Source organism: Lissotriton vulgaris, unplaced genomic scaffold (assembly GCF_964263255.1).
Source record: "Lissotriton vulgaris unplaced genomic scaffold, aLisVul1.2 SCAFFOLD_1361, whole genome shotgun sequence".
Classification (NCBI taxonomy): Eukaryota; Metazoa; Chordata; class Amphibia; order Caudata; family Salamandridae; genus Lissotriton; species Lissotriton vulgaris.
This window is the reverse complement of record NW_028240788.1, coordinates 58,393-80,552: the sequence shown is the minus strand read 5'-3', so window position 1 is coordinate 80,552 and position 22,160 is coordinate 58,393. Positions and strand designations below refer to the sequence as shown.

Sequence of the window (22,160 nt, the reverse complement as noted above, 5' to 3'; positions counted from 1 at the left end):
TTGTCCCAGATCAAAGACTTTTTGAGTATAGGTACAGGGGCTCTGACCCCATGTTTTAGACACTGCTGGCTCTACATTCTGCACACTGTGAGAGGACTGCTGTGCTTCCAGGAGGAATCGCCAGTTTGGACTACCTGCTTTGTTGTGCTGATCTGTTGCCTACTGATTGTTGGGCTGAAAGATGGACTGCTACTTTGCTATTTTCCAATGTGCGGCCTGCTGCCCCCCTTGTGACCTCAGTGTTCTCCAGGAGCTGGTTGACTTGCTCCCCCTCCCTGCTCATCCGGAATCCCAGAGACCTACTGGATTCCCTGATCGCTATTGGCTGCCATTTGCGGAGTGTGAGTTAAGCACTTTACTCTAAACACGGTGTGTGTGGAGCACCTCAGAATAAATTCTGTGTGGTTTGAGAGCTAGATTGTCTGACAAAGCGTGTGGCGATTGCTTCATTTTCCCTGAGAATGCTCCCGGCGCACAAAAACCACCTGGAGCCCCGACTGCGGATTCTGAACCCACCAGCTGGGGGTAAACCCTGCATGGGAAGCCCCCAATCCCCTCAATGTGTAATTGGTAACCAGAGGCGGGCCAGACCAGAGGACCAGGGCCCCATCCCTGGAGTCGCTCTGTGTGCATCCAGCCAAGTTTAGGCTGGAATCGCAAAATTTGGGCCCGGTTTCCAAGGCCACCTCCCGGCATCTGCACAGCTGCGTTGCTTTGTGCAAGGAGGGACAGCAGATACCTGTTGGTCACTTCTGTAGTCCAGGCTGGTTACACTCAAGACACACTACAGGTAGTGGTCTTGCCAATAGCTCTGGGCCCTGGCCGCCAAGCTACACAACCACATTCCTTAGAGACTTGGCGTACATAATATCCCTACAATACAGCGTCCTTTCGTGTTGAGCATGGACGAGGTACGAGTAGAAACAACTGGCCAACGTCTTATGTGTCATTGTCGTGACTATAAAAGAAGGGGCAACCTATATCCCTCTGGGTGCAAGGGTACACATGTTTCATGCTGTCCTTCCCAACACATCATCGATCAACACAAGAATGGCCCACGAAGACTAAATCTGAATTAATAAGGTACATTTTGTGTCTGGGGGCATAGACAAAATACACTGGGTCCTCGGTGGCAGTCCACACAGTGAATGTTGTCGCATGGACTAAACCAGCAAAAATGACGGGCTGAACAAAAAATAGCAAGTGAACTCAAAAAGCCCTAAATAAGCAAAGAAGGGAGTAGGCAGGGGTAGAGCTGGAAACGATGAAACGTTTTAGCCAAGGATGGGAGGGGTGGAAAGGGAAAGCTCTACCAGTGGGTGCCTTGGCGTTCTGGGATTCTACTCGAGTCAGACTAACCTACTGAAAGCTATCAGCCCTAAGTGACTGGTCCTGAGATTCCGGCCAGCCCAAATCGTAATTAATCCCCCTGCGAGGACCCTTTACCCCACTCTCATAATCCTACACAACTGTTCATGAAAGCTGATTTATGCTTGCTGAGCTGCACTGCACAAACGGCTCTATGTATTAATCCATTCGCGCATTGCACTTTGCACACTAAGCAAGCGTTCCATTAGCACCCAGGAAGCAGTAGAGCCCACTGCACCATGTGATCTTCGACAAATCAGCCATAATGCTCCGTCTACACAGTTCATCTGCATCAGGATTACCAGACCACTCCATGACAACAGGGACTCCATGCTCCAGTTCTGTGCGTTCCTTTAGCAAGTCATTGTTTTCAAAAGGTTCTGTTCAATGAGCCAAGACTACAAATCCCAGAATGCAGTTGGTTCTTAAAGGCATGCAAGGGGCTGGAAAGTGGTAAAACGGAGGCTTCTGCTAACCAGCCAAAACACACTATCTCCTTCTCGAAACAATCTTCCTTTCCTGGCAAAGAGCAGCCTGTTATATGAAAATCAACTTCTATCGGTTTGTTATGGAGTACCAGACGTCTAAAAAGCCACAAAGTAGCCTAGGCAACATGAATGTTTTTTTCGTAATGACCCCGAAGCTCACCTCTTGACTCGGCGTGTAATCGTGGCAGACACTGTAGTTGGGGCTCTTCGACTTCAATTACTGAGTGTCATCGAATTAGGACGTGTAACATTTAGCTGAGGCGCCTCGGGTGCTACACACCTGCTGAGCTACACTCCACTTTCAACCAAAAGAAGCATAACAGAGCTCATAAAAACGAGGCTGCGGAACAGATGTTTGTCTTTAAAGAAAAAAAAAGGAAGAATTCCTTTGAACTTTCCAGAAAAAAGACAAAGACGCTCCTTGTACCTGCAAATGTTGTGTTCCTTCCCAGCCATGGTCTGCTCCCGAGCAGCTTTCACTGGCCAGCGCTGCAACACGAGTCTGACAGATTGCACGCCGCAGGCCTTTGCACGTTTCCAACCATTGGTTTCGATTTCCATTACAAACTATGGTCAATCGGAAGTTTTAACTACGACTAGCACCCGATTTAACATGCGAGTCACGTGGTACGAGGAGTTCGAAAGGCCTGTCGGTGCAGGCAGGGTCACTTCAATGTACCATTGTGCTGCTCTTGGGACAAGTGCAAGTCCTCCGCGCTGCCCTCCAGCCCTGGCTGCACGAGACAAGCCTCTTGTGGGCGGGGCGGGGCGGGTCATGGCCAGCCTCACAAAGGTAGAAAGGTCAGGCCTTTCTCACTCCACCCTCACAGGCCCGGCAGGCATTTGTTAAGAGCAAATTTCTCAGATCGAGAGATTTGTCAGCAGAATAAGATGACTGCACAGGGCGCAGTATGATGCAAGCAGCATGTATGGTCTGCCTACCTGCGAGGTGGGCAGCAGTGCACGTTAGTAATATGGCCTACATGTGCGTGTGAGGAGATTTGCATTCGTCGTATAGATTTATTCCCTCTTTGGGATCAGAACTGCAAGATACTGAGCGTCTAAGTGTCCCATTTAACAGATGTCAGTACTTTGTAGCAAAAGCAAAAAGAAATCGTACGAAATCTCCCATAAACGAGCAGGTCTTGAATAAAGACTATCAAACACGTCACCTTAACATTTCTCTGGATAAACCTCCAGTAGTCACAGGTGACGCAATCGTTGGCTTCCCATTTCCAAATCACAGAGCCATCGAGTTTCCTTTGTCTGTCTGAGAGACGGTTCTAATCAGGGTCTCTTAGCATTCTGGGATTTAGAATCTAGTTTATCCCTGATAGAAAAAACTTTACCACACTAAAAATCAGGAACACAAGTCCCAGAATGCAATGAAAAAACCTGCACTGGTTACTTACCTAGGGAGAATTAAGAGCTCTGAAAACATTATTCAGATTAGTTTTTCCTTAAAAGGTGCATTTCTTATGTGACTTTTGTGCCTGAATTACCCAATTAAAGAAAGAAGAGAAGGATGTGAGGTGTTCATCAAGTGTAAATATTTCCTAGGTAGAAAGACATATGATGAAGGTGAGCAAGCATGCAGCAGTCGGGGGAGGCAAGATCGGGGTAGGGATGGGACCTAGTGAGTATGGGCGGGTGGTGCAGTGCGGATCCATGCTTGGTTTTGTGCCCCTGCATGGAGGTATTTTAGCACCAGGAATTACATTTGCCCAGGGTCATTTGATGAATTTTCTGGTGCCAATCTTTCCAGATTTTCACTTAGTTAAGACATCACTAAGGTCTGTGCGAGGGGTGATGGTCCCCAGAGTGTCTCACTCACTTGTGTTCTCCCCTTCACGCCACTTTCTTCTGCAGTCTCTCAGTGTTAGACACTTACACAATTTTTCTCCCACCATCCTTCTGAAATCCTCCATCTCTCACACATCCTCTCCTTCCTCTTCCTCTGTCTTTTCATTCTCCATACTCTAATTATGCCATTCTATGCGTGACACTATACACCACTCCACTCTATGCCACTACCCTCGACCCCACTCTGTGCCATGCCACTCTACGGCACTCCAGTCTACGCAACTCCACTCTACGCAACTCCTTTTATGCCATTCAACGTCACTTCACTCCATGTCATGCTACTCCACTCTATGCCACTCTACTCCACTGTACACCCTACTAGGTATGCCCCTCCACTCTACTCCAGTCCACGACCCAACACTCTACCAAACACTACCCTAATCGTCGCCACTCCACAGCCCTCTACACCACTGTAGACCACTCCACGACACTAAGCCACTCCACTCTACTCCACTTTCCTCTACGACACTAATTTTTAGCAATGCCAAACAGCAGCCATGCTGGTGTACAAGATGGCTACAACTCATTGGCAAAGCAAATAGCTCTTGCATTGGCGAGACATATTGGCTTTGCCAATGTTTGTTTTGGCTACAAGCATGCAACATGCTGAACTTGTAGTATGATGTCTGCCACTGTAAGGTTAGGCACACAGATACCAGCAAATTTAGAACTCTGGGCTGGAAAACCATTGTTGACTGAAAACCACACTTATGAATGGGGCCAGCCGACAGATTTGTGGTTATCAGTTTTTTTTTAAATCTAGCGCAGCTATGGAGGCCACCTCACACCTGCCACGATAGACACTGTTTTCAGACCTGGGTTGTCCACTTGCAAATTGTTGCCTTCTGGTGTGTAGTTAGTTTAATTGGGTTAAAGGAAGCAAACAAAGACAAAAATCCATAAGGATTCAGGAGGCAACACTAATGCCCAGGAGTGAAAGGTATCTCTATGATGTTGTGGTGTGAAGTTAAGTGGTCACCATAATCACAACATACGCTGTTTGAGGGACTTGCATACAAAACTAGTGTGATGTGATGGGAATTTATAGCCGTTTTTGATGTCTTTAAAAAACATAAATCCAACAAATGATAAGGCCACCTCTCCATCGCCGCTTAACACAAAAATAGTACACTCTTGTCCCTGGCCTATACGGATGTCCTTAATGGTTTTTTCCAATACTTTGTACAGAGACTATTTCTTTCAACACCTGGATATTTAGTTCTTTTGTTACAGTGGCCGCCTGACGCCATGTCATAACACATACCGTTTTCTGCCCTGGACTTTTGTATCACAACCTTATGTTTCATGGTGTCATAGTCTTATATACAGCGCTATTTACATGATTCATTAAAACTTCTGGACTCAGAGGAAATTTGGAATTTGAATTCTTCACAGCAGGCACTCAAAATCTATATAAAGATGAATGTTCGCCTCTGGTCCTTTCACTCGGACAGAGCTCAACTTGCTAAACGTAAGCACGCCTGGACAATCAGTCCATGGTTTAAGCCAGGGGTCATGGCCCCCTACTGGTCATGCACCTACTCCGTGTTATGAAAAAAAAGATTCATGGCCCTTAGAATGGGCAAATGGCCATTATTGTACCATCTGCCGAGTTGGAAACGTGCAAACACAGAGGTAGCGTGCAGGGGGTGTGGTAGTAACAAGGAATCAATCGAGCATGTGGCATGTCACTGTCCAGTACTTCTCGACGACCGGAAGTCCATGTTAAAAAGCGAATGGAACAAACTGGGCGTACGTACATGTAGACAAGCCATACTCGCATCAATGAACCCGGACAACCCAATGCTTAACATTCGGTTTACTAAGTTCATGACAAGAGCAGCAATAAGATTTTCAACCGGAAATGCCAACAAGTAAACAATGGTCAACATTAAATGGGATGATCTATCCCTTTGTACCGTGAAATAGCAGCTGCTCGAGGCTGCATTCTTTCTTTATATAGACAATTTACGGACACTATGCGTCTCGGGATCATTAAGTCATCATACGTAGTGTTCTTACTGTTTCAACAGATTCGTGTTTTTAGCAGTATCAACTATGTACCTCCATAATCCTGGCTTTCGCCTTGTGTTCATTTTTTAGTAGACGCTAACTCATATGGGACAATAACGGCTCCCAAGTGTCCTTTTTTAACATGACTAATAAGTTGCTAAAATCATGTGAATTAATTTTAAATCGTTTTTTTTTTTATAACCTCAAATGAATGCTACTTTTAATATTCTGTGATGCTACAAACGGATGATTGTAATGATTTTAATTAAGCAAACAATAAAGTTTTACTTATTTGCAGTGTTATAGTCTTGTTTTGCTTCCTTTGATCCAACTGATCATACAAAATCAGTGGTTGGTTGGTGAAAAGTTCAGGACTGGAGGCAATGTCCATAATGACCTGGAGTGAGGTGGTCCTCCTACTGCCAGTGTGAGAAATCCAAGGCATGATACGGCCGTCTATGTGGCTCTCGACCCTTGCTTGTGTCCCGGATTTGCCAACTGCACTGAGTTGATGTGCTGTTATGGCCTTCCCACCGCTGTTGTTGCATTATTTTTATTTAACAATTCTGGCACCAAGTCTAATTCATTTCCTAGACCTTACTATTTTCTGATGATCACCCTTATTTCAGGGTATTGCTAGGGCTTTTCAGAGAAGATCTATTTGGTACTTTTGCAAAAAGCAACAGTTGATGGCGATGCAAGACATAAGATTGCACCGGATGTCCTATGGTCATCAAAGGTTTTGAGATGGGCTACGCTGGGCCTGGAAGAGGAAAAGGTGGTGGGGGGTTTCCTGCTTCAGCCAAGGTCACTAATCTACAGGGAGGCCTAAGAATCAAACACACAGACAAGCAAACACAAACAACCCTCAGAAAGCTCCCTTTAATTCACCAAAACATCTAACTTGCCTTATACAGGATCAAGTAATGCCAAGCTGAAGACCTTCCTCAGGAAAGACGGAAAGGAAGGGCAAAAAGTAATATTTCAAGTAACAGTACATGAACGATGTGCGGTCTAAACTGAATTTCAAATCAAAGTATATTTTAAATTAAAATCGAGAACAGTGAAAGGGAGTACATGTAGAGCATTTAGCTTTAGTAAGGCAGGGAGAAGAGAAAGCCTTGAGGAGAAACATAAAGGCAATGAGGAATCAATTATTCATGGCAATTCTGCAGAGACGGTGATCACAAAGTAATAACTTTCTTAATGAAAAGGGCACCATGTCCTAGGTTTGTTGGTTTCGTATCTGAACTAGGAACCGTGAACAGATGTTTCAGAGTCAAGATCAACCACCAAATATACTACAAAGAAGCCAGGCAGGGTCTCCAGCGGCCAATGGAAGGATGCTGGTCGCAGACAGGATTCAGAAAAGGGGGTGGTGATGAACAGAGTGTCTGAATTAAGCAGACCACTCTTACCCAGTCCAAAGATCAGGGCTTGATCCATCACCGTTATTTATCTCACTGCCCCATCCCAGCTCAGAACCTGGCTATATGCAAATTAGTCTGTCCCTGGCCCAGTGCATCATGGGAACAGGGCAGACCAAACTACCAAGCCAATTCTTCACCAGAAAGGAGACAAGCTACCGGGGACCGGTTTCTGGCATTTCAGCCTCTTCGGCCCGGCTTGCTTGAATCCTGATGGAGCAGTGAGAAAGGGACTCATGTCTGAGTATACCCTGCCACACTTATAGTCGCAGACAGGAAGCAGTACTTTTCCATGCTCTACGGCAAGGACACACACAAAGCCCCAGGAGGAAGCTGAGGTGATGAGGAGGCTCTGACTAATAAGAAGCAAAGAGACAAGAGTGAAATTGGAGCAACCCAATGCTAAATAATGGGCGGGCTCTAGGCCCCTTTAATGCTTGTTTATAGGATTTATGAGCTTTTATACCCCTCCCAGGCCTGAAGCTTAAAGGTATATACGGTCTGTGATTAAGTATTGTGAAAAGCCAGAAAGAAGGCTGCACAGAACAGGGATGCCTAGTCGTCATCTTCCACCTCCCTTGCAGGTATGTTGGGAACGTCATATGGTACAGAGAACCCTTCTGAAGAAGGTATGGGGTCCTAAAGGAGGGAGCCATGCACTATCATCCTAGGAAGACGACACACAGTTTGTTCCTCTAAGATTTGGTTGGACTCTGTTTAGTACATGAATAAGGTGAGCACCCTGCAACCATCAAACCAATGATAGACTCAATTATGTACCCCCCAAAAGGATAGGCTCCTCCTGGAGGCAGAGGAGTCTCTCTCACCAAGGTTAATAATAAAAATAAACTCCCAAAATCTTGGTGGGTAGCAGGATGTGTGCAAGGTTACCAAATAGCTTTGTGTCTCCAAGAAAGCAAAGCTCCAGCCTTGTGCTTTTTGATTACAGATTATTGTATTCAGGTGCTCGTTGAACTGAAGGGAACCAGAACTACAACTCCCAGAATGCAATAGATTGGTGGAAAATACCCAAAAAATGGGGGCACTGCGTCCTTCTTGACATGGATTCATCAGATAACCTTGAGCATGCCTGGTCTGATTCTGATCTGTGAGCCAGTCTAGCTGCATCCAAATGTCAGCTACTCCACTCTCCGATGAAACAAGGAGGCGCCTACAGGAAAGGGTGCTTTGTGCTGTGGCGGCCCAGAGACATGGGATGACGCCCAGCTGACACAATGGACCACATTCTCCTATGTTGTCACTGCTTCCTAACCACGCTGGTTTGTGGGACAGTGACAAGAATAGTATTTTTAAAAATTTTAATAACACAATGTACTTACTTCACTGAAATGGCAAGGGTTGCCAAAGTAAATATGTAACAGACTTTAAAGAATACAGTCTCTAGCACAGGGTTCAATACTATTGATGAAGACCGGAGGTGTCTGTAGCTGCTAAGAGCCCAGAGAAACCACAGTAAGAAGACAAGTGTTCTGATCCCGATGCGGAGAGGTGAGAAGAAGTTGAGAATGTGAGGTGTGCACTACATTAAGTCACATTCATAAACAAGCACTGGCAAAGCCAATAAGTCTTGCCTTTGGGACATTAATGGCTTTGTTAATGGTTTTAACCATGCTGCACAGAATACCTAATGTAACGCTGCATGGCTAAAGTAAAAAAATAAAATGTTTAAAAGCCGCCACTTTTTTCCTTTTAGTTACTGATAAGAGTTGGCTAGCTAACTAAAAAGAAAAAAAACTGCACAACAGGGCTCTTTTTGGGGGTGGAATCAACAATGGTTATGGGTTTTTAAAGCAGGTAGGGTACTAGAGAGGGCAGAAGAAATACAGGGGTGAGGAGGTTTCAAACGAGTACAGTACTGCAACGTGGAGCTGGCAGGTAGAAAGCACACATACGAGAAGGCAACGCAGGGGAATAGGAAGACACATGGAGCGAGAGGAACATGGAGCCCAGAAAACGAGAGGGAGACATCAGGAAAAACACATGCACCCTCATAGGTGCTTAAAAGAAAAGTAGCACCTAAAAATGTGAGCCGTTGAAAGACATACTAATGTGTCCATTCTCCAGGTGTGGGACAGACACAAGAAGAGGAAAGAAAGCCCCTAAAGTTAACAAATAAGAAGCAAGCAAATGAGAGTGACAATGAATCCTACCAATTGGAAGCAATGGGCGGGCTCTAAGCCCGCTGTAAGATAAACAACATGTCTCCCTGCAGACAGTCCATGCTCGGTCTCAGGCGAGATCTGAATAGAGAAGGGGTAGGACTGAGTTGAAGAGAATGGCTAGGCAAAGGAGTGACAAGTCCAGAGGAAGAGAGTAAGAGAATGAACAAGAGGAGAGAAGGTGAGTGGGAAGCAAGCGAGTAGGAGGGGGAATGCACAAGTGGAAAAAACCAGCAGGGAGAGGGAAAGTGAGAGGTGTCTAGGCGGGAGGAGAGAGAAATGGTGGATTAAGGGAAGGGGTAAAGATGAGGTCAACAAAAAAACGAAGGAAGCATTCGGAAGCCTCCAGAAGCCGCAATTCTGCCGCGCTCCATTGACCTCAATTTCCAGGTCACCGCACCACAAAGCTCACTGGAAACCTATCGAATGTGAGGGAAAACTGTGCGCTGCTCTGAAAAGAAGCAAAAAACCCCAAAGATTTATCCGCGAACCCACATGCACGTGTTTCATTCATGACAGCAGCACTGGGAACTCTACAACACCCTCTCGGTGAACAGAAAAACTTGATATCTGTGTAGTATCGTCTTACGTATTTTGTACGCACCATAGGGGGGAGGGCGAGGCTGCCCCGAGAGCCCCTTCGATGGGAGCCCAGCGCACTAAAACTAGATCTACGTCTGTCGAACACAGCAAAGCGCCGCGAGGCGGCGTGCGCTGCACCCCTGGGGCCGCACGGGAACCGTGCTGCATTATTTAATGAAGCGCTGTACCGGCGGAGGGTGCCAAGGGGATTTGCAGCAGATGCCACAGGGCAGCGATACTTCTGTTGCTTGGCAGAGCCTAAAATACATGGTGAGATTACGTCGCGTTGCTGCCAGACACCGTCAAAGCACACAATTATCTGTACACACCCTTGCATCAGGTGAAAGCATACCTTTGAACTTCTTTGGCAGTGCGTTTAGTCTGAGCCATAACAACCTGTGACACTGTGCCAAAGATACTCATGTCACAACAGCCTTCCAGTGGTGGAGTATCTCGGAAGGAAGGATACCGCAGCATTCGGTGCGCAGCAGCAGGAAGCCCCCCCCCCCCAAACAATAGACACAGTGCTAAATATAAATAAATACAACAAGCATTTCCCATTCCTGACCATCGGTCTTCCTGAAGCCACCCAACCCTCGCCACGGGATGTCACACCAAATCATGACAGAAGCAGAACGGGCGTTGGGGCGTCCAACTAAATTGCGCCTTGCTTGGTTACTTTCAAAGCAAGTACCGTGAAAAAATGATTGTTTTAGAAACGCAACAGAGGTTTTCTAACCGATGCCAGATAACACAAGGCTTGAGCCTTGCAAGCAGGCGCCACCACACAGGCAACCCTGGAAGCAGGCGCAACCGTTCAGACAGCCCCCCAGCGTAGCGTGCAGCAATCAACACATTAAGCACAACGCTTAGCCGTCTCTGGAAACCTTTCTCTCCAGAAGCGCAATTACCGCCTCTGAACGCCGAGTCTGCAGAAAGGATGTGGCCGGAAGGGGTTGTAGAACTCCAGAAGACCCGTCGGTGCAAGGTTGAGTACGTGACACATCTGTACAGTTGGATCTGCACCCAGACACCAGCCAGAGCTACCTTGCCCCCTATGAACTTACATTTCCAAACACCAAAAGCCTCCCTTGGGCTGACCATACACGAACTCTCCAAAGAGGACACATATTTTCGGTGCCCCGTGATCGCATCTTCCGGCTCCAATTGTTTATTAGTTATAAAAACATAAAACAAAACAAGTTGAACCTGAGGGGTCCGTCCACCCAGCAACTTTTCAACAGAACTGAGCGTGCAAAGATGTATCCTCTTAGTCCACAGAGGCGCGCAGAAAGAAACAGTCCGCACTCTCACTCACCCGTAGGCATTTTTTCCTTCAGGGAAAACAGAGAATAATCCAAAAGGCTATTTTAGTCCAGACCCGGCGCAGACAGGTCCCCCTCGGTGCTGCCAGTGCATACATGTCTGTGCGCCTGCTGCTGTCCCGGGATCAGCGCCGTCCGCAGCAGCCTGAGAGGAAGGGGGCGGGGCCTGGGGGCAGCCCTCCCCCTGCAGGGGCCAGAGGCGGAGCCCAGCACTGCCCCCCCGTGGGAGCCCGACGAGGCGCACCGACGGGTCTCGGATGTGGTGCCTGCGTCTCCCACTCTCAAACTCCCCCCCCACGTCCCACTCTCAACCCCCCCCCCCCTCCCCCCTCTCCCCACACGGGCTACTTATGAGGCAGTAGCACGTACAAAAAGAAACAAAACCGCGCCTCTGTGCAGCCGCACTCGCGGCCCTGAAAGCCCTTCTGCCCCGTTGCGCACAATGGCGCACATTGAGCTCGGGGGCACAGGGCGCCTCGGGGAGGCCGGCATTATGTCACCGAGTGCGGCCTGTTACCGCAGCCCTCCGCCCCGACGTGCCCACTTTTCAAAGCCTCGTCTCTCTGGAAACCCCTGCCACCATTATTCATTACAAAGAGGGACACGTTAAAGGCGCAGGGTGGCTTTCTGCCCTTTATTTTGATTAATTTTCATTGTGTGTAGGTGTGGGGGAGCAGGGTTGCTACCTAGGTATCATCCATCCCCACAGAGGTGCCCCCACAACGAGCTGCTTCGTGTGTGTGGTTTCATTCACACACATTAATTACACGGTGGAAACGCTGCCGGTTTAGGAAGGAAGTTTGTTAGCGAGAGAACGATTACCGAACATACTGAAGGGGTGCGCCTATCCCAGAAGCATCCCTTCTTAGCAGAGGTCGGCTGTGTTGGTGTTACGCAAGTGTAATTTACATTGCTCGTGGTGGCATTCTTGCTGGGGCACAGCAGAGGTTAATTTGTAAAGTAGTGAGTGGTAGTGCCCAAAGCGCTGCTCAGTGTAGTGTCCTGCTGGACACGTTCTAGTGTCTCAGCCACTCGTTGAAAGGGAGAAAGAAAAGTGCAGGTACACTCTTGCAGAGTACCTGCTTGTTTCTGAGAAGCGCCGGCACTCTCCCTCTCAAAATAAAAAAGTGCTGGTACTCCGTACCGGGCAGTTCTGGTCCAATTGAAGCACTGGTCTCAGCAGGTACTGGTTCACCAGCCCATCCCAGAGGGCAGGTCTGTACGCCCACCCCAGACCCATCCAACACTTGCGTCATCAGTCAGATGACCCTGCCAATAAACGGTACGTGTACTCATGCTTGTGGCCAGCTCTACGAACCATACTCATGTGTCCTTATCACACTTATTTACAAAGTATGTGGGCCTAGAGCACACAACTTTACATCAGCGACGAGAGGGTCTGACCCCACTTGAGTGCTGGCTGCAAGTTTGCTGTTCCTTGAGGTGGAAATAGAGACAATTGCTGCAAGACAAGTCTCTGCAGCCACCGCCTGCCGTGAGCCTGAACGCCAACCGACCGAAAGAGAAGAGTACGCAGAGAAATGGGGGTGAAGTGCTGCAACCAGCACAGGGCGCCCCCTCCGTCTTAAGTGAGCTGCACCAACACACAGTTGTGGAAATCGATAAACCTTAAGTATACATAAGCGGCGTTCATTTATGTTCGCCACAGTCACTGTTGAGAGCAGAGTGAAGATCGTGAAACATTGTCTGCATCATCTTGCGTAGCAAGGGCCTCTACGTGCGCGTAAGCAACTACCATTTTAGATATCACAGCCATTTTCATTCCCTGCTAGTCACCTATGATTCACCCTGACCTTGCAATCATCCCCAGCACCCTGACTAAGCCCGAACACACGTACTAGGGTCGTAAAAACCTTGTCAGCCTGACAATGCCCCGGAGTCACTTCCCGCACCAAACCCACTTGTCCTTTCATTCTCCATGCACAGGCAAGCCCCCTTTTATAACCTCCTTCCCTGCACCTGACCACTCAGTCTGGTTCCAGGCACTAACCGACCCCTGTGGACATTGTTTATTGCCTACACACGGCAGGGCTTGTTTCACCAACAAAGGGGCCTGACTTAATCAATAACCCCAAACCCTTAGATCTGACCGATCCCACGTGTTTTTAGATCCTGTCGTAATGTCCAGCTGCGAGATAGCGATCATCTGTTACATCTAGGTGGGGGGACATTTTTTGCTGGATTTGTGTGGGAACTAGCTTAAGGCGGGGATTCCAAGGATGTTTGACCATGCAATAAACTGATGAAAGAAATGTATAAAAGGCCATGCCATAGAGATGCAGTTAAAGCACCTCCTGACGATAGCCCCGGTGTCTGATGTGATGTGTTCTCCTCCTGGAGTAATAAACCTGTTCTTCGCTTTTCCACTTTCCAGCGCCTGCCTCGTTATTTTGATGGCTAATATTAAGGTAAATTAGAGGTGGTTTGCACCAAGTGGCATCGAAAGTCTTGGGAGTCACAGCTGCTTTTTACAATTGGCGCACCAACGTCGGGCCCCTCAGAGACACGTGGGTCCAGTGAGAGAGGTCCTAACGACGGAGTGAACAACTAACCGATTGGAGTAAACCTGCCTTGAGAGGACCCTCGTCTGGCTGCCGATTAACCTGAACTTCACCAGTTCCGAACAGACCTCTCTCTCGAGTGATCTACGGTCCTGACTGGGACCTTACAGGAACGCCCCATTTTTGGAATGAGAGGATAAACGGGCGCTGGAAGGGAACGATGAAGGAACTGTCCACAACGGTCCCGGTAAGGTTGTGAAAGATCGATTCTTACTTGTTATTGATTGTTTGACTGGTTTAATAGGTTCGACCGAATACTAGTATTCCGCTTAGTTGAGACATTCCCTACGTGCAAACAAACAGAGATTAGGAATCCTCTCTTTCTTTGCAGGCAGCGAAGGGCAGGTAGTGCGGACCTTTGTCCATGACATATTGGGATTTTTTGTTTAACGCTTGTTACGTCATGCCTGTCTAATCAAAATTGATTGATTGTTTTGGCCGGACCGTTTATTAGAGGTCAGTCATCCGGCACCGCCGGAAGGCACCCCTAATAAGGACATGTATGTGAAATATGGATTAGCCACTGTAATGTATAGCGAACAATGGCATAAAACGCGATAGGAAAAGACCGGGAAAATCAGTAGGCCACTGATGGGATCTTTTCGACCCCGTTAAAACGGAAGCGCTAGGAATAGCCCGTCACAAGAAACCTGGAATTAGCATCTTACATATTGATTGATTGGTAGTTTTGAACAATGGTTAATATTTGCAAAAAGTAAAGGACAGGTAATGTAGACTTCTTGTCTGAATTTAGGATTAATTGCGGGATTTGTATTAACCAATATCCAATATGCCTGTCTTTTCTGAAGTTATTGGAAAATGGTTGTTTAATCCTAGATCGTTTGTCAAGTAAAAAGTATGGTATTTGTCCCCTAATGTATGACTCATTGTGGAACAAATATGCAAAGAAAAAACTCAAATTTCAATGGCCAGTAGAATGAGTAACTTGATTCTAAAAAGTTGAAAAGATACAGTACGCAGAAACAACGTCAAAAGAATAGTCAAGATCTGTTTTATTTTGCACTCTTACAACATGAGAAATTGGTAAAGATCCTGACGTTTAGATATATCAATGAAGAGGACAGTAGATCAAACCTCTTTTACTTAGCAGCTCCCTCGGAGGAGCAAAAGCACACCTTTTTCCCATTAGGAATTTTTATTTATATTACAGTTGTAAGGCTCTCAAGGAAGTACATTATCTCGCAATTGGTTAGCTATGAACCCCAAGTGCATTCTGGTTCTTGGAGTCCTAAACATCGTAATCTTTATTTTCGTGCACCATGGGTTTCAGAGGAGTTTTTCAAATGCTCCTGAGCCTCAACAAGGGAATGCCATCCAGTCTAACATTAGACAGAAGTGAGTTATAAGCGTATTAAATAACAAGCATTTGCAATGCAATAGGTCTCGCATTAGGAAAGTTAGAGGTATTGGTATTGCAAATGTTAAATATTTTATTTATGTGTTTGTATTGAAAGTGGGGAAATTATTAGCTTTGTTATTTTTAATGGCAATATTTTTAACTTTTTCAAAAGTGAGACTTATAGCATTGTAATGCAATATGTTTTGTATTTATATGATTTTGAAGTATTAATATTATAAATGTGAATTGTGTTTATTTTTATAACTATTTAATAATTAATTATAAGTTAATGTAATGTATAGTGGCAATATTTTAAAGTTTTGTAAATAAGTAATGGGAAGATTATGTGTAGTGTATTTAACTGTGAGGCAAATTGAAGATTATAAGTGGAATATTGCCATTTGTTTAAATTTTTTTTACTAAAGCTTAAAACATTGAGAGAACATCTTAGAACCATCTGTTGTTGATTGTTTTCAAAGAGTGATGCTGTGGCGTTCAGTGATGCTTTGGCCTTTTGTGTTGCTGAGTGATGCTGTGTCTTTTAGTGGTGTTGTGCGATGCTGTGGGCTTTAGTGGTGCAGAGTGATGCTGTGTCCTTCAGTGGTGCTGATGTATGATGTGGCCTTCAGTGTTGTGGAGTGTTGCTGTGCTATTAAGTGTTGTTATTTTGTTGAGTGGTGCTGTGGTGTTGAGTGTTGTTGTGGCATTGAGTGGCGTTGAGTGATACGGTGGCGTTGAGTGATGTGGTGTTGTTGAGTGGTGCTGTGGCGTTGAGTGGAGCTATGGCCTTGAGTGGTGATGTTGTTTTTATTGGTGTTGTTGCGTTGAGTGGTGATGTTGCGTTGCGTGTTGCTGTGGCTTTGAGTGGTGCAGTGGCGTTGATTGTTCCTGTTGCGTTGAGTGGTGATGTTGCGTTGAGTGGTGATGTTGCGTTAAGTGGTGCTGTGGTGTTGAGTGGTGCTGTGGCGTTCAGTGGTGCTGTTGTGTTGAGTGGTGTTGTGTTGTGCTGGTCTGTGTTATTGAGTGTTGCAGTGGCATTAAGTGGTGCTGTGGCATTGATTGGTGAAGTGTCATTGAGGGGTGTAGTTGGAGGTTGGAGTTGGAGTGTGTCGTTGGAGAGTGGCATTGGAGGGTGGCGTTTGAGGGTGGCGTTTGAGGGTGGTGTGTGAGGGTGGAGTCGGAGGGTGGAGTCGGAGGGTGGAGTCGGAGGGTGGAGTCGGAGGGTGGAGTCGGAGGGTGGAGTCGGAGGGTGGAGTCGGAGGGTGGAGTCGGAGGGTGGAGTCGGAGGGTGGAGTTTGACGTTGGAGTTTGACGGTGGAGTTTGACGGTGGAGTTTGACGTTGGAGTTTGACGTTGGAGTTGGAGAGGGTGTAGTGGGTGTGTGAGTTTGTGAGAGTTATTGAGGGTGAGGGTGAGTGAGGGTAGTTAGGGTGTGAGGGGTTGTGTGGGGGTGAGGGTGAGTGAGGGTGTGTGAGGATGAGTGGGGTAGGTGTGTGAGGGTGTGTGAGGATGAGTGTGGAGGGGGTGTGTGTGTGATGGGGAGTGAGGATGAGCATGAGTGAGGGTGGTCAGGGCGTGATGGCGATTGTAGGTGTGTGAGGGGTTGTGAGGGGGTGAGGGTGAGTGAAGGTGTGTGAGGGTGGGTGAGGGTGTTGAGGTGTGAGGGTGAGTGAGGGTGTGGGTGAGTGATGGTGGGGGTGAGTGAGGGTGGTTAGGGTGTGGGTGAGTGAGGGTGTGGGTGAGTGAGGGTTGTTAGGGTGTGAGGGTGAGTGTAGGTGTGTGAGGTGTTGTGAGGGTGAGTAATGGTGTGTGAAGGTGTGAGGGTGAGGGGGTGTGAGGTTGAGGGGGTGATGGTGAGTGTGTGTGTGAAGGTGAGTGTGTGTGTGAAGGTGAGTGGGTGTGTGAGGGTGAGTCAGTTTCGAGTGTGTTTGTGAGGGTGAGTGGGTGTGTGAGGGAGAGTCTGTGGGTGAGTGGGTGTGTGAGGGTGAGTGAGGGTGTGAGGGTGAGTGTGGGTGTGAAGGTGAGTGAGGGTGAGTGAGGGTGAGGGTGAGTGATGGTGTATGAGGGTGGGTGAGGATGAGGAGGTGTGTGGGTGGGTGAGGGTGATTGAGGGTGGTTAGGGTGTGAGGGTGAGTGTATGTGTGTGAGGTGTTGTGAGGTGGTGGGGGTGTGTGAGGGTGAGTGATGGTGTGTGAAGGTGTGAGGGGGTGTTAGGGTGAGGGGGTGATGTTGTGTGAGGGTGAGGGTGTGAAGGTGTGTGAGGGTTGGTGAGGGTTTGGAGGTGTGAGGGTGAGTGAGGGTGTGGGTTAGTGAGGGTGTGGGTGAGTGAGGGTTGTTAGGGTGTGGGTGAGTGAGGGTGTGGGTGAGTGATGGTTGTTAGGGTGTGAGGGTGAGTGTAGGTGTGTGAGGTGTTGTGAGGTTGTGTGAGGGTGAGTGATGGTGTGTGAAAGGGTGAGGGGTTGTGAGGTTGAGGGGGTGATGGTGAGTGGGTGTGTGAAGGTGAGTGTGTGTGTGAAGGTGAGTGGGTGTGCGAGGGTGAGTGGGTGTGTGAGGGTGAGTGAGTTTCGAGTGTGTTTGTGAGGGTGAGTGGGTGAGTGAGGGAGAGTCTGTGGGTGAGTGGGGTAGTATGTGTGAGTTGGTGTGTGAGGGTGAGTGAGGGTGAGTGTGGGTGTGAAGGTGAGTGAGGGTGTGTGAGTATGTGTGAGGGTGAGGAGGTGTGAGGGTGAGTGAGGGTGAGGGTGTATGAGGGTGGGTGAGGATGAGGAGGTGTGTGGGTGAGTGAGGGTGAGGGTGATTGAGGGTGGTTAGGGTGTGAGGGTGAGTGTATGTGTGAGGTGTTGTGAGGTGGTGGGGGGTGTGAGGGTGAGTGATGGTGTGTGAAGGTGTGAGGGGGTGTTAGGGTGAGGGGGTGATGTTGAGTGATGGTGTGTGAGGGTGTGTGAGGGTGAGGGTGTGAGGGTGTGTGAGGGGTGTGTTTTTTTGAGTCGTTGTGAGTGTAAGTTTGTTGTGATGATGTGTGAGGGGGAGTGAGGGTGAGTGTTGTGAGGGTGAGGGTGTGTGAGGGTGTGTGAGGGTGAGGGGGTGTGAGAGTGAGGGGGTGTGAGTGTGAGGGGGTGAGGGTGTGTGAGGCTGAGTGGGTGTGAGGCTTAGTGGGTGTGAGGGCGTGAGGGTGTGTGATGGTGAGTGGGTGTGTGAGGGTGAGTGAAGGTGAGTGGGTGTTTGAGGGTGGGTGAGGAGGTGTGAGGGTGAGTGAGGGTGGTTAGGGTGTGAGGTTGATTGTAGGTGTGTGAGGGGGTGAGGGTGTGTCAGGGTGAGTGATGGTGTGTGAGGAGGTGTGAGAGGGGGAGGGGGCGATGGGGCGATGGTGTGTGAGGGTGAGTGATGGTGTGTGAGAGTGAGTAAGGGAGTGTGAGGGTGTGTGAGGGGTTAGTGTTAGAGTTAGGGGGTGTGAGGGTGAGTGTGTGAGGGTGACTGAGGGTGTGTGAGGGTGAGGGGATGAGGGTAAGGGTGTGTGAGGGTGAGGGGGTTGATGGTGAAAGGGTGCGAGGGTGAGAGGGGTGAGCGTGTGTGAGGGTGTGTGAGGGTGAGGGTGTGAGGTGTAGTGAGTGTGAGAGGGTTGTGAGGGGTGTGAGGGTGTGAGGGGAGCGACAGTGTGTGAGGGTGAGGGGATGTGAGGGTGAGGTGGTGTGAGTGTGTGTGAGGGTGAGGGTGAGTGAGGGGGGTGTGAGTCTGAGGGTGTGTGACGGTGTGTGAGGGTGTGTGAGGGTGAGTGAGGGGGTGTGATGGTGTGGGTGTTTGACGGTGTTTGAGGGTGAGGGTGTGTGATGGTGTGTGAGGGTGAGTGTGTGTGAGGGAGAGTGAGGGGGTTTGATGGTGTGTGTGTGGGTGAGGGTGTGTGAGGGTGACTGAGGGTGTGTGAGGGGGTGAGGGTGAGAGTTAGGGGGTGTGAGGGTGAGGGTTTGAGGGTGTGTATGTTTGTATGTAATTTAAATGTGTGTGTGTTTTTTAATATGTGTAGTATTAAATAAAATGTGATTGAGCTTCCCTTTTGAATTGCCCTGCCTTATGTGTATTTTTATATGTAATTTAAATGTGTGCGTGTTTTGTAATATGTGTTGTGTTATGTGTGTGTTTTGTGTCTGTTGACTCCCGTATGGAAGTGAATAATTGTAAAATGGAGGACGCAATGCGTCACTTTGACGCTACCTACGTTAGCGTTCTAGTTTTTTTTTCTATTGTTAATGATTCTTTTTGATTGACGTTTATTTTTAGCCAATCGGAGGTATACGTTTTTGACGTAGCGTTCCGATTTGCTTACGTCAACGGTGGAATTCCCCAGAAGATCGAGAATCGTCGGGCACGGAAGGCGTGTGCTTGTTCGTGTGCTGTTGCTGCGTCATTTGACAGGTAAGAGTTTATTTGTAAGTGTTTTCTTATCTAATTTAATGTTGTATCCATAGTATGTATAAAGTAATAAATGATTATGAGTGTATTTATATGAATTTTGAAACATTTTGTTAGCGATTGTAATTATTGTCATTTATTTATGTAAATTAAATTTAATTAAGTGTTTTTATTGTTAATATATAATGTATATGTTAGCGACAACTCTAATTTAATGATTTTTTAGCTGGTGTTAGTTATTGGACGTACATGAAATGTTTTTAGCACTTAGAAGGGCTATTTCGTTTTGAGTATATTTATGTATTAAGAGGATGTACCGTGATTTAATGTGTTTATTTCTAATGTTTTACAAAGTGTTATTTTGTAATTGTATGTAATAATGTTCGTGATATTTTTTATTTAGGGTATGTAATTATTGTGTTCTTGTTGTGTAACAGTCTATTTTAATCCTTACTGATGGGATGTTTTTTTGAGATAGTGTAGTGAAGATAGTGTTTTTTGTGCAGTCTAACTGTATTTTTTCTTTAGCACTTTTTAGAAAGTTATTGTGAAAAGACAGTTATAAATGTTCTGGCCCTTGTTAAGTAAGCTTTGTTCCGTGTACCTTTGCATGTTAATGGTCACTGTCTATAACCAGCTTTACTAACAATGTGCAAGTTCATCCATCTTGTGACTGATGATTAGTTAAACGTGTATTTTTTATAATCATTTCTCTTTGTATTAGACCGTTTATTATTGGACTCAAGTTGTTGCTTGTAGACAGCTTCTTTCCCTTATTTTTTCGCATACCTTAATGAATTATTTAGATTCCTTTGCTTACTTTGAGTTGCATACTTTTTTGTAGTTTTTGAAGAATTGCAATTAGGCTGTGAAGTCTCGTGCTTTTGTGATTACGCATTTTTTTTTGTTTTTGATTTACTCCGGCATTGTTTAATTGTTTATTTTCCCTTACTTTAGTAAGTGCTTTATGTTGTGAATTGGTGTCCTTTAGATGGCTTTGTCCACTTTTAAAGTGTTGTATTATTTGCTGTGTATTCAGATGTTTCCCTATTTTGTGTGCATTTATGTTTTTTGTTAAGAAATTGTTTTATTTTACAATCTTTCAGCATTTTTGTGTATTAATTGCTGCACTGTCCTTGCGTTGCATTAAGTTTTAATTTTTGAATAGCTACAAGTGTGTTTTCCTATTTTTATTTATTAAAATAAATGTTGCCTAACGCTATTTATGTGTGGAGTTGGAGGGTGGAGTTGTAGTTGGAGGGTAGAGTTGTAGGGTGGTATTGTAGTTATAGGGTGTAGTTGGAGGGTGGACTTGGACAGTGTGAGTGTGAGCGTTAGTGGATGTGAGGGTCCGGGGGTGTGAGGGTGTGTGATGGTGTGTGAGGGTGATCGAGTGTGACGGTTTTAGTATTAGTGAGGGTGTGAGTGTTGTGTGTGTGTGTGAGGATGAGGGGGTGAGGGTAAGGGGGTGTGAGAGTGTGTGATGATAGGTGTTGGTGAGTGAGGCTGAGAGTCTGAGGGTGATTGTTGTGAGGATGTGAAGGTGAGTGAGGGTGTGCAACTTTGAAGGTTGAGTGTGTGAGTGAGGGTGAGTGTTTCTGAGGGTGAGGTTGTGTGAGGGGGTGTGAAGGTGAGGGGGTGATGTTGAGTGATGGTGTGTGAGGGTGTGTGAGGGTGAGGGAGTTGATGTTGAGGGTGTGTTGGTGAGTGATGGTGTGTGAGGGTGTGAGTGTGATTGAGGGTGTGAGGGTGTTAGGTAGGGTGATGATGAGTGAGGGTGTGTGAGGCTGAGGCTGAGGGTGTCATTGGGTGTGAGTGTGAGTTGTTGTGATGATGCTTTTAATGTTTTTTTTTTATCCGTGAATATTGTCACAGAGACATACAGGCATTAGAACACCAAAGCACAGGGACAAGGAATTATATGTAGCATGAGATCCGAAAAGGGAAGTAAAAGAGAGATAGGGATAGGAAAGTAAGGCAGAGAATGTGAAACACGGGTGACCCAATACAGCATGGGTACCCACAAACTTTCTCTCGGGGGCCAAATTTACAGTGTGGTTTGTGTCGGAGGGCCGCACCGGTGGGGGCGGGGTCAGTGGGGAAGGGGGCGGGGCTAGAGCAACAAAAAAAACTGTGATCATGAGGTTGATCACAGGTCCCTGCAGCGGACGCCTTCGTCCACTGAGCCACCAGACCGGGCGTACACACCTCTCTCTCTCTATGTCTCCCTCCCTCTCTTTCTCCCTCCCTCTCTTTCCCTCTGTCTCACTCACTCTGTCTCACTCACTCTGACTCTCTCACTCTGACTCTCTCACTCCCTCTCCCTCACTCTGACTGTCTCACCCTCTCTCCCTGTCTCCCTGTCTCCCTCTCTCTATTTCCCTTTCCCTCTCTATTTCCCTTTCCTTCACTCCATTTCCCATTCCCTCACTCTATTTCCCTTTCCCTCACTTTGTCTCCCTCTCTCTCCTTCCCTCTGTCTCCCTCTCTCTCCTTCACTTTGAGGTCTCCCTCACTCTGAGGTTTCCCTCTGTCTCCCTCACTCTGAGGTCTCCCTCTCTCTCTCCT

General features: G+C 47.1%; 1 protein-coding gene across 2 annotated transcripts in view; it reads right to left on the bottom strand.

The window, feature by feature from the left end:
- The window catches only part of PLEKHG1 (pleckstrin homology and RhoGEF domain containing G1), a 272,018-nt gene extending 260,510 nt beyond the window's left edge, over nt 1-11,508 (bottom strand). The window contains exon 1 of one of the 2 annotated variants that reach the window (XM_086947960.1): nt 11,240-11,508. In XM_086947960.1, coding sequence (XP_086804086.1) covers nt 11,240-11,249 — 10 coding nt within the window. In that variant the 5' untranslated portion in view covers nt 11,250-11,508. The remainder of the gene's footprint in view (nt 1-11,239) is intronic. The other variant, XM_086947961.1, reaches the window with a different exon arrangement.
- Between the last annotated feature and the right edge of the window lie 10,652 nt (nt 11,509-22,160).